Below are 12,990 nucleotides of genomic sequence, written 5' to 3' on the forward strand. Positions count from 1 at the left end.
GCGAGAGAGAGAGAGAGAGAGAGAGAGAGAGAGAGACGCGCTCGGGCAGGACAGGAGGGCGCACGGGACATCAGCACACCGGCCGGGTCAAGGAGCTGCAAAGATGGAGATCCGACCAGACAGGTTTAAGGCGGTCGCGGGCAAAACTTTGGGGAAAATTCACAGGTACACTGATATTTCAAATGTTCTCAACTCACCCCGGATTTGTGCGCGTTTTTACGCCTTTTTTCTTGCAACACATATCAGTGCTGTTGGTGGCGGTGCTGTTGGTGCATCCGTCATCTCGCTCTCCTCCAAGCAGTAATTTTTAACACTTAAAAAGTTGGTTCTTTTTTTATTTTAATTGTAGAGGAATGTGTTGGGTTTAACCCTTCACAAAAAATAGCGACAGAAGTCCGCGTTTGCGCAGTAGGGAGTTTTGATTGTCACAAGTGAGAGGAGAAGTGTTTTATAATGGATGAAATCCATAATATTTTGAATAATTTGGTTTATTAGGAGGAAAAAACATGACACACTGTCGTCGCTGTAACAGAAGCCCATAACGGGTACTCCATAGTGTTACAGAAGTTATCAGTGAGAGAAAAAGAGTGTTTGTTCTTTCTTTCTTTGTGGTTTGATGCTTTATTGCATTTATGCTTTTTTTTTATTGTTTGCGCTTTTGTTCGATGTTGTGAGGCTCAAAGTGGTGTTGGAGAGAAGAAGAAAGTCTGGTTACATAATGTTTCCGTGCGTTATTGGCACGACCAGGCTGAATGAAAGCGCTGGCCAGATAAAACCGGAAAGTTTAAATCTTTAGTTTCCCGGTATAAATTACATTTCTTGCGCTCCAAATTGTTTTTGCCGTATGTTTTTTTTTCTCTTTTAAATAATGTGACTTAAAAAATGATTTGCAGTTTTTTGTTTGTTTGATCGTCTTAAAGCGAAAGAAGGATTTCATTTTAATTGTTATGAAAACGTGTTTTGGATTATACTAAATGAATGAAATGAATAGAAACGACTGAAATACGGTGTGAATTTCTAAAGTTTTTTAATATTTCAGGCTGAGTTTTGAGTGACAGGCATATAAACTGTTATTTTAATAATCACCTGCGTGATAAAACACACAAAACCTTGTGGACACGTTTCCTTGAAACTGTGTTTTTCCACATCTATTTTTTTCCTACCTGACAATACAAACCAAATGATTATTGGTTGTTGCCATCAATTAAGAAAATTATATGTAGGTTAATTGAGACTGAAAATAATTGTTAGTTGCACCAATAAATAAGAAAGGTCGATATAAAAAAGACAACTATGTCACTGCTGCAGCCTGTATGGTACATAGTTTATGTCTTTGGAGGTGCATGCAGGTACTTATTTTAAAAAAAGAAAAGAAAGCTTCATAATCCTCTCTGATTATGAACATTTCAAAGTGCTGCATATGTGTAAATAAAGTACACATGAGTGTGAAAGTTGCTACACAGATTGATGTACTGATAATATTTCAGTTTAAAAATAAATAAATAAAAAAAAGGCAGATTAAAGACAATCATAGAACCTCATGCAATAACCATTGCTTTAAGCTTTGGCTCTCCCAGGATTTGAGGTAGCAACCAAACGTATAAATCCTGTCCTGAAATAGCCTGTTTTTGCAGTCCAGCTGTCGAGCCATGCAAATCCCTAAACTCTCCCCTCCCACTCATTCCATCCCATGCAAGCCATGTCACTTCCTCCAGCCACTGCCTCCTCCTCCTTCTTCCTCATCCTCCATCCATTGAGACACCAGCAGCTTTCAGCCTACTGGGGTCTCTTAAATCAACACACACATGCCTGTCTCGTTTCTCTCTTACTGTTCCACACATGCGCATCATCACCACAGCTGATTCCATGAGAGATGTAATGTGTTGGATTGGATTCAGGTTGACTTTAGTGGGCGTTTCCTCAGCTTAGCGTGACCTCGTGGTTTTATGCGGTTGCATGTGTCAAGTGCAGCCAAAGAATAAGAGAGCAGTGTGTTATGGTTTTGTGTATGCATGTGTGTATATAAAGCTGTATATGTGTGAATGCGTGGTGAAACTTGGGCATCCCTGCACTGTGTAAGCAGACGAGTGTGTCTGCGTGCAATCTCACCACCTCACAGACAAAACCGTGATCCCTCCTGATGAAAGCAGCCAGGAGTTCATCTATTATTTAAACATTTTCTCCATCAGAATGCATCTCCTGTTTCTATATTAAACTCCACTAGGTAAGCACAAACTTCAGCGCTGTAAGGTCACTCCACATCTCTGCTTACATTATTTGCTCTTTTATAACGTTTCCAGATGGATCCCCCAAATCTGGCTATTCTCACAGCTCTGCATGAAATATAATCACACAACTGCTTCTTGGTTTTAATTTGGGTTGTGTGCAAAAGTTACTAATAGTACCCCAAAGACGCTATCATAAAAATGCCTCGCTTCGATTTATTAAAAGACTTTTAAATGCATCTGCAGGATTGCTTGGCTACACAATGAGAGGCTGTGCTGTACTACATGTGAGGCAATACAGAATATGACAGGTAATCCATTTTTAATCCATCTTACTTGCAGTGGAGTGCATTTTTCAGCTACTACAGTTCAGTGTCATTGCAGAAGTGCTCTGAATAAAATTTTCAAATAACGGTGAAGCGAAAAAATAATTATTTGATATGTTTGCTTGTGGTGAAGCACAGGGAGGAAAGCATGCCATCATTTAATCCCAGCATTTAGCATTAGTTTTTGTATCATATGTAGGATGTCTTTGTCATGGATTTCCTGTTAGTCTTGATAAAGCTATGTCTAAGGAAAAAAGCAGGTTCAAGCTTGAACACAAAAGGCAAAATCTTACAAGACACCAAGTCCACATTTGAGACACTTCTGTGTTTCCTATTCTTATCTTTTATCCGTTCATCTGTCTCTGTTGTTTTGTGTGGAACATGGGCACAGGTTTGTGAAACAGTCTTCACAGATGACCAGAGATTCATCTACAATAGCTGTGCCACTTTGGAGAGTCAGCTGCAACGACTCAGCATGCCTGGTTTTTGGCAGCGATGCTGTCCATGCTGTCGATTTCAGCATTTAGTGTCTGCTTCACTTGTTCAGTTTGTGAGGAAATATTTTAATGTAAGCTAACACGTGGTTCGATTATCATATTACGACCCCGTGCAGCTCATTGTTGAAGTGTTGTTCTCTGGTGAATGTAGCGAGAAGTGTTGTGTGTGTGGAGACAGCACTCATACTGCGACTGAGTTATACTGTGTGAGTATTTAGATAATACGTCTATGAAGGTCACACGTGTAACTGTTAAACGTGTGTGTCTGTGTGTGTGTGTGTCAGCAGGAGAGAGAGAGAAAAAGTGGTGTGACAGGATGGGGAGGAGGGTGTCTCCCTGGGTGACACAGTCCCACCGAGACCCAATCTGTTCACTTCAGGGAGAGCGAGAGGCTCTCAAAGGATGGGAGAGGAGGGGGACAACAACAAAATCACTATTAAAACTACAAAGTGCTCGGAGAAAAAGTAAAAATCTAATCTTTAAGCTACTTTGCGTGCTCCAAAATGCTGAAATGAGACAAAAAAAAGAAGAAAAAGAAAAGGAATAAAATCAAGAATCAATTTAAGCTCACAAATATGGAGAAATAATCACCAGGGTGTCTGGTGTTATATAATATTTTTACTCCCTCGCTGTCTCACTCTCAGTCTCGATCATCCTCATATGAGAGGATTACACCGAATACTCTGTGAATTGGTGATTTTAATACAGAGTCTAATAAAGGCCCCGAGTCACCTGAGAGTCACTGTGATTTTATCAAAGCTGACAGAATATTACAGAATCAAAGTGTGCTTACAAACACTCACAGTTTAGCAACAACTGTTTTATTTTTTTATTGTTTTAAGGAGTTTCATATAACATACTTTTAATATATAATCAAATTTGTGTAACACCTTACACCAGTTAAACTCAAGAGGTATTGAAGTCTTCACGCTGGGGTTAAACAGGTTTTAGGACTTTGCTTCTTTTGTCTAGGTGAAAATCATGAGCTCTGTTTGAAGCGTGTGCCTCCACTGAGCCTGCTACTATTGTAATTATGATATTTCAGAGAGCCCCAGGTCGCAGGACTCCTGCCTGCTCATGCTCGCTTGCTCATTAATTGTTGACAGCTGAGACCAATCAGCTCCATCAGATGAGTGGAAGCAAGCAGTATTGTGAACCTGTGTCTCTTCTTCAACACAGAGCTGGTAAATTTTACCAGTCAGCATGTTAAGAAGTAAGAAGTTTGTGTATAAGAATCTTTTAAGTCTTTGCTTCTAAGCTGGAAATTCCCTTGCTTCAGCTTTGTACACGAACACAGGGGGTGAGGCTGCCTTTTAGTGGAAAGCATCTGTAATTAACGACCATTTTTTGCTGTGGGGTAACCTCGTTAGCTCTTAGCATATGGGCAGGTGTCAAGCTGCAATCTGTCTTGAGGTTTAATGAGGATTCTCCTGCAGCCTTCACCAACTATGAGGGAGGAGCTCCACGCGGGGGGACAAGTCAGCACATTTGTTTAGCGGCAGGAGCGTGAACAACTGATTCAACAAATTTATGTGCACGACTTTGCTTCTGTCGTGCGTCGCCCTTTTCAATGCTTCCAGGATTTGGTTGCAGTTTTTTAATTTCTTGTATTTGATCCACTGGGAAACACATTGCAAATCACGTCCTTAGGTCAGGACACTTTGTGTGAAAGGTCAGCAATGAACACATGATGGTCCCATTTCCAAGTCAGTCAGATGGGCCATTCTATAAAAATGTAGACCATTAACTAACAGGTGAGGAACAACCTGAAATTTTGCAGCTTGACGCAAAAGCTGAAAAAGGCTTTCTGAGTTACAGAAGGACTAAAAAACATGACCAGCATGAACTCAACAGCGTGCCGTGATAGAGGGAGAAACGTGCTGAATCGTGCCCAGCAGAGTCAGTCTGTCCATCCATATTCATTTCCGGAAGTAAATCATTTTTGTAATCCTAATCTTAGTGTAGTGACAGATTAAGAGGGAGGGAGGGAGATGGGATGCAGCCTCTCTAATCTCTCACAAATTCCAAAAATGTTGCTTTCCATTGTGTTTTCTGTTATCTACTGAAGAGTAGAATATTTCTTTATGTAGGCAGTTTTAATTATACTCGTAATTGCACTGACCTGTCTTCTTGTCTTGCGTTTTAGTTTGTTTTTGACAGATTGCATGGATGCATATCGAGATTATACAGAGTGTGCTGTGTGCAAAAGGGGGAGGGAGTGGAATTCACACGCATAACTAAAATAAATATAATGACAGCGGTGGATGACAGACGGACAAATGGTGGCAGATTGTGGTGTAAAAGCTGGAGTAAATAATTTATCTAAAAAAAAAAAAAGGTCAATAATTAATCAGCATCAGAGGCTGACTTGTCTCGACTTTGCACACTTGCTTTCTAACCTTGTTTAAGCCCCGACCTCCAATGAAACGCTATCTTTAAAACACAACCATCGTCACCTCGCCAGCCTGACCCCCGTGTTGATTGTGCTTTTTTCTGTGCACGATTCTCCAGCTCACTGGCTAACTGGATCACCTCAATGGAAAGTGGATGGCGGACACATGATTCGCTCTGCTGCGAACTCAAATTTAACAGACAGTGAACACTGATATATACATTCACAGAAAAAATGGTGACACTTTGTCTAATGTATATCTGTAGGTGTTGTTTACTTAAATCTGATGGAAGTGTGTGTGTTTTTGTTGTGAGTATGAAGGTTGTAATACACAGATGGCTGCTCTCTGACTTCTCTGTATGACTTCTGTTGAGGGGATGCTCGACATGTTGTTTTACAAAAATGGTCACACAAACTGAACAATAGCCTGGAAAACAAGCAGATCACCTCACATGGGCTAAAACCATGGGATTTTAAGCGGTTAAAAAACAAGCAAACACATTTTAGACACTTGCACCCCTGTCTTTGCAGCTCGGTAAAGTGTAACTCCTTAAAAGCTGATTTCCTACAAAAGTTCCTTTTGTAGTTTTAAACATAATGCTAATTTGTTAAGCAGATTCGGCTGAATGATGTCATAAAAAATGAAGGCATTTAGTGGTGAGGACACTATCAGAGTGAGAGGACCAGTAGGTTCCTTGGATCCTGAAGCAGAGACGACGCGGCTGTCGTAGCTCCTCGGCTTGTGACAGCTGCTTCCACACACTGGGACGTGCTGAGTCAGGCGTGACCCCGGTGTGGAGCATGATGTCAGCCTGGAGGAGTGCGTTTGTAGGAGGAAAAAGAGAGAGAGAGTGCAAAATCTTTGCAGTTTAAAACATGCATGAAGAAAAGATGCAAACTCTTTGTCACAGGCTCAAAATAATCTGGTAACTGCCGGTGATGTCAGCATGGAAGCTGGAGACTGAACCTTTCATAGCTCCTTTCTAAAGGAAGCTCACACTTTTGTGTTCCTGCTTTTTTTTTTTTGCAGTTTTACTTTGATTTGTTAGATCAGATCATCTGTGAGGCTAGGCATAAAGATCACCGAGGCATCGATTTCATTGCAGCACATTATAATACACAGAATTTTGTCTTTTGCACCATTTTGTTCACTTTTACCCCAAAAGCCTAACACATATTCTGCTGTCTCCCATCAGGCTGATTGAGAAACGGCAGCCAAATGGAGAAACTATTGAGCTGTCGGCGGAGGGTCGTCCTGAGCTGGTGGAGGAGAAGGAGCTGCCTGTGGTGGACTGCACCTGCTTCGGCCTGCCCCGGCGGTACATCATCGCCATCCTGTCTGGCCTGGGCTTCTGCATCTCCTTTGGCATCAGGTGCAACCTAGGTGTGGCCATTGTAAGCATGGTCAATGATCATACTGTCTACAAAGGCAACAAGGAAGTACTTGTGGTGAGTAGCAGAAGAGAAATTAAAACTTCTGTGCCTTTATTGACCTACTTTATGAATTTGATATTAAGCCACATCTGCAATAATTGTGTTGGAACACAGGTAACATGCAGTATTTTCACAGTACCAATGAAAGTTACTGTCTTAAGTCTTTTTCTGTGGGATCACTTTAAATCTTCATTGGACTATATCTAATGGTTTATATTAATCACAGTATGCAGTGTGTTGTATTGAGGCTATCCCTTTTACAATGTAGTTGGTTGGAGAAGAATAAAATTTTGTAATTATGTAACTTTTTAAATGACTTGATAAGTCATAATAAGTAGTGTCATGTATTAGAGTATTAGACTAAAGCTGAAAAGTTCTATTAAGGCGTTTTGATGTTGGCATCATCTTAACTGCTGATAAACAAACTTTACTTTGTGTAGTGATATCAAATTTTCTAAAGTCCTGCAGTCTAGGCCAGCTCTGTGCCAGCTTGCCTTGGCTGTGGTTCAGGAGTTAAAACAGTTCATCCACCAATCGAAATGTTGTTAGTCGATTCCCCAGCTACTCAGGTCTGCACGTCGAAGTATCCTTGAGCAAGATACTGAACCATTGGTTCTATTTAATGTATTTATCAGGGACATCCAACTCGTGGGCTTTGTGGTTGGGGATGATGAACCAGAGTTGCCCTTGACCTTAAGTTTTCAAGGTAATCTCCTCTGTTGTGAAGTGAGCTAAAGTCATATAATTTTTTTCTTCTCTCCAGGCTGCACAGTTCACCTGGGATCCAGAGACAGTGGGGATGATTCACGGCTCCTTCTTCTGGGGCTACATCGTCACACAAATCCCGGGTGGCTTTATATGTCAAAAATTTGCAGCAAACAGGTTAATATCTCCACATTTATGGTGTCAGATCTGGTTGAATTTGCATACATGCTAGGTGTGGAAAAAAGAATAATTTGAATCAGAACAGTAAGAGGCAAAGCAGCTGAACCAGCATTCATAGAAAATGCCAGTATTGGGATGTATTGGGATTTTTTTATGTTCTGATGCCAGTGTTACTGTCCTTTGTGTTTTTAAGAGTTTTCGGCTTTGCCATCGTGGCCACATCGACGCTCAACATGCTGATTCCATCTGCCGCTCGCTGCCATTACAGCTGCGTCATACTTGTCAGGATATGCCAGGGCCTTGTAGAGGTAAATATGAGTTTTTGTCCACATCTGGACTCTGTGTAGGACTATTCCCACATGCACAGGTGTTTCCCTGACTGTATTCTATCCTTTAGGGCGTATCATACCCAGCCTGTCATGGGATCTGGGCCAAGTGGGCACCTCCTCTTGAGCGAAGTCGATTAGCCACGACAGCTTTTTGTGGTAATGTCAGCTTCCTGTCACCTCACAGATCAGTATCTACAATGTCTGCACAGGTTCTGTGGGTTTGAAGACACGTTTGTGATGAAACTGCTAGAAGTTCATCTAACGTTTAAGAGTTTAAAAAGACTATGATGGATCTAAAACATGTTGAGTGCAAGAAAGAAAGCTATAAACAGGGTTTGTGCCTTCTTTGTGTGTGTGTTGTCTTAACAGGATCCTATGCTGGGGCAGTGGTGGCCATGCCTTTAGCTGGGATACTGGTGCAATACACTGGGTGGCCTTCTGTATTTTATGTCTATGGTTAGTACAAATATGTGTTATGTTACTTTTATTACTATCTTTCTCACCAAGACTGCTCATGCAAATTTCCCTAAATGTCCACTATTTGATTCTCTTTAAATTTCCACAACTCCTTTAAATTCTCGTTCTCTCTTAAATGTTCTCTTTGTCTCCTATGTCTGTGTCTTTCTTTCTCTCTCTCCCTCTCCCAGGCAGCTTTGGGATATTCTGGTATTTGTTTTGGATTCTGGTGTCATACCAGAGTCCTGCAGCCCATCCCACCATCTCACCAGAGGAGAGGAAATACATTGAAGATGCGATCGGAGAGTCTGCATCATTTCTCAATCCCCTTCAAGTATGTGTATTTAGACCCATGCACTTGGCTGAGTCTGCAGTTCTTAATTGGTGGAGTTGGTGCATATCATTAATATCTTATTACTTTTTGTGGTAGAAATTTAAAACCCCGTGGAAACACTTCTTCACCTCCATGCCAGTCTATGCCATTATTGTGGCCAACTTCTGCAGGAGCTGGACCTTCTACCTGCTGCTCATCAGCCAGCCGGCCTACTTTGAAGAAGTCTTTGGCTTTGAGATCAGCAAGGTGAGTTAGCATGGCATCCAAGCTGTAGGGTCAAAGCAAGTAAAACTGTAATTTTCCCACTTGGTCAGGACAAATTTGAACATCTCATCATCCTCCCTTCATTTTCCCCCCAAAAACACTATTTTTGCCTTTTTCACGCACATGTACACACTGTCTGCCTCTCCTATACATGACTTTCAGGTGGGCATAGTGTCAGCTTTGCCCCATCTGGTGATGACAATCATCGTGCCTATTGGGGGCCAGTTGGCTGACTACTTGAGAACCCACAACCTGATGTCCACCACCAACGTCAGGAAGCTCATGAACTGTGGAGGTGAGGCTATCAAACATAAGAGCATGGCTTATGGTTTATGAGCAGAAACTAAATAACTCTATACAGCTCTGGTGAACCGTCTTAGTTGGCCAACAGAGCCTATTAAATGGGTATGAGGGTACCATAATTCTCTGACTCTGCAATTGTCATCTGACACTCCTCCCAGAGCACCAAGGTCTACGAACCAACTGCTCTTAAATATCTTTAGACCGTGGCTCAGAAAACTGACAAATTATTATTTCACTAAAACTTCATCCTATTATCAGCTGGAAATTATAATAGCATTTCATTTTTGCTGCAGAAATGGCTGCAAAAAGTTAAACAATTCTTTCAGTACTTTCTGACACATCACAGTGATTAAAGCTAAATTAGAAGCATTGCAAAAATAAATAAATAAATGTGTAAAGATGAACTTATTAATGATGCTGTAGTTCTCCTAAAATTAAACATATGAAACTATGCTGTCAGTTGTGGGGCATTTAGCAGCTTGCAGTTAGAATATTTAAAGTGCAGTAGCTGCCAGCATTAGAAGCAAATTAATATTTCAGCACAACTTAAAGGTCAAATCAGCGTGTGCATAAACACGTGTACAGCTTCAAACACTGAAAATTACGGCATATTGGCACTACCTTGACTGTAACAACAGGGTTTGTTATTAGTGTTCGTAATTCCTTTGTGTTGATGTGGATTTCTTTGGAATTTCCACAGGTTTTGGGATGGAAGCCACCCTCCTGCTGGTGGTGGGCTTCTCTCACACAAAGGGTATTGCCATCTCCTTCTTGGTCCTGGCGGTGGGATTCAGTGGATTTGCTATCTCAGGTAATCTATGTTCTAAACATGTAAGGCGAAAACCTGACTTGTCGTGTTACTGTTGCTACATGAAGGTGATAGTAAGGTTTAATGAGAGACAATGGAATTTTAAGTATTGCTTTAAATGTGAGCAGGACACCGGTAAATCAAGTGTTTTGGATAGTTATAAGTGAGGAAGAGACTGGAAAGAGAACAGGGCAGACACACTGCAAAGGACCAAGGGTCAGAATCAAGCCCAGGCCTCGTGGGGTGTGTTAACCTGCTCAACTACTGAGTTCCCGTTAAAGTTTTAACTTAAAAGTATGAAAATGACACATTTTCTAGATTCTGTTGACATGTGTTGCCCTACTTACATTTTCCCAAATGTTTCCAACAATATTTAAAAACAAAGAAATCTGCACAATGGTTTATTTAATTTTGTTGTGTGTCATCTCCCCTTTACTCATCCCAGCCATTGTTTTATAGTCACAGCACCTGGGAACTTTGCAGTCATAGAGTCAACCACGAGCTCCTCTGTATAACAAAGTATACAGAGTGAAATTTGGGGCCATCTGTTTGATAGATGAAGCTTGGCTAAAATTGTGTCATGCAACAGGACAATGAACAGAAAATCTGCAACAGAATGGCTGAAAAATAAAGAAAGAAATGATCTTGAATGGTTCAGTCAAAGTCCACGCTTCAACCTGAAAGCATTGCTGTGGTGAGACATTAGGAGAGGTGTGTATGAATCAGTTGATGCGAATCACAATTAACTTTGTAAAGTTATAAAGAACAGTTGGGCCAAAATTCCTCCACATTGATGTGAGAGACTGATGAAGTCATAAGAAAATTGTTATTTCATGTTATTGCTTTTGAAGGTTTTTACAGTATTATAAAATCCTGTTAAAAATGTTCCAATTTACATGACTGTAAATGAATTTGCCATATTAGTTAGCTAGGTTAAGTTTGTTTAATGGTAATTTACCAATCAAAATTAATGAGTTTTGACAGTTTGATTACAATAAAGCTACATAATGAGAATAAAACTTGACATTGATAGGACTTTAAAATATGACCTAATTTGCAAACATGAGTCTGTCAGTCAGCTGTAGTGTTTTCATTGGCAGCATAGACTGTATATCAAAGATGGACATGGCATCCCCAGTTGGTTTGTGGATGACAAGCTGTGCCCGCTACTACCTGGAAATGGCTTTATATTTCACACACAGACAGATATTAGATCATTATCTTATTAAACTGTTTGAAGTGAACGTCGTTAAGACGAAAATGTGTTTTTAAAAAATGATATCATTTTTTCTATCCCCTAAGTGTAAAAATCATTCTGTGTTTTTGCTCTTTCACTCAGGGTTTAATGTCAATCACTTGGATATTGCGCCTCGATATGCCAGCATACTGATGGGCATTTCGAACGGAGTGGGAACGTTATCTGGAATGGTGTGTCCTCTCATAGTTGGTGCCATGACCAAACACAAGGTGACTCATTCACGTGTATCAACAAAGCTGAGCATAAAGCTCAAGATGTTTAATGAGTAAAGACACACCAGGGAGACTTGTTCTTGCTCTTTCTTGTGCTAAAATACCTTTTGAATCATTTCAGACGCGTGAGGAGTGGCAGTACGTCTTCCTTATAGCCTCACTTGTTCATTATGGAGGAGTGGTTTTCTATGGTAGGACTTTGGCTCTACAGTGTTTTGTAACGCATCTCTAAAATATCGCAGTTTCATTGCTGATCTGTTTTCTTCTTCACTAGGACTCTTTGCATCAGGAGAAAAGCAGCCTTGGGCAGACATAGAGGACACAAGTGAGGAGAAGTGCGGTATAATCGACGAGGATGAACTGGCCAATGAAACAGAAGAGATGTACCGTGGAGGGGGGCAGTACGGAGCCATAAGCCAATCGGGGGCTGGTTTCAACGGTGGAGGAGGAGGAGGAGGAGCAGGGTCAGGATGGGTGACAGACTGGGATAAGTCTGAGGAGTATGTGCAGCCGCCCGGATATAACTCCTACATGTACGGGGGAGAAATAGAGAAGGAGCTCACATAGAAGACTGACGTGACACAAGTTTTAAAAAATAATAATAACAAGATAAAAAAAATGAAAGAGGAAGGGTGTTTCTGGAGAACGACTGCAAGAGAGTCACTGAACAGACCTGCTGTGTGCTTCTTAAAATTTATAGCAGCACATATCAAAAGAGTGGATCAGATTCATTCCACTGTAGGTGTGTGTGTTTGTGTGTGTGTGAGAGAGAGAGAGACAGTGTGCGTGTGCAAGCATGTGCATGCAGAGTGCTAAATTTACACAAAAAAACTGATTTCATCTTCATCAGAACTCATCTTACATCCTGATGCTGATGCTCATTGTGATTGGTCAGGAGTTCTGTATCCGCAACTAGGAGATCCTGTGTGTGTGTGTGTGTGTGTGTGTGTGTGTGTGTGTGTGTGTGTGTGTGTGTGAGTTTGCTTGTGTCAAAATTGGGGACTTCTGTCAGCTCACACACCAGTCAATTGGGGACACCTCTACCTTTGGGGACCAAAACCACCGTCCCCAATTAGATTTACCTCTAACAACGTTCAGCATGCTTTAAAACATATTTTAATCCAAAAATCTCACCTGTCCCCAAAAGTGACATTTTTTAGATTTTTTGTGTATGTGTATGACATTGCCCCCAAAAATTTTTGCAATCTGTGTATAACTCTATGTTGCCCCTAGTGGAAGTGTGTGAAATTGCAAGAATTTCCACTGT

At 41.0% G+C, this 12,990-nt stretch overlaps 1 protein-coding gene across 1 annotated transcript; it reads left to right on the forward strand.

Annotated features, from left to right (window-relative positions):
- Positions 1-7: 7 nt before the first annotated feature.
- slc17a7a (solute carrier family 17 member 7a) lies at positions 8-12,731 on the forward strand. Its single transcript, XM_026165332.2, has 13 exons — positions 8-165; positions 6,637-6,889; positions 7,638-7,756; positions 7,953-8,067; positions 8,157-8,244; positions 8,458-8,544; positions 8,736-8,878; positions 8,975-9,124; positions 9,305-9,437; positions 10,146-10,256; positions 11,593-11,720; positions 11,845-11,914; positions 11,998-12,731. Exons 1-13 carry the CDS (start codon positions 104-106, stop codon positions 12,288-12,290), a joined length of 1,752 nt encoding a protein of 583 aa, XP_026021117.1. The 5' UTR covers positions 8-103; the 3' UTR covers positions 12,291-12,731.
- The last annotated feature ends 259 nt before the right edge of the window (positions 12,732-12,990 follow it).

The sequence above is a fragment of the Astatotilapia calliptera genome, chromosome 4 (genome assembly GCF_964374335.1).
Source record: "Astatotilapia calliptera chromosome 4, fAstCal68.1, whole genome shotgun sequence".
Classification (NCBI taxonomy): domain Eukaryota; kingdom Metazoa; phylum Chordata; class Actinopteri; order Cichliformes; family Cichlidae; genus Astatotilapia; species Astatotilapia calliptera.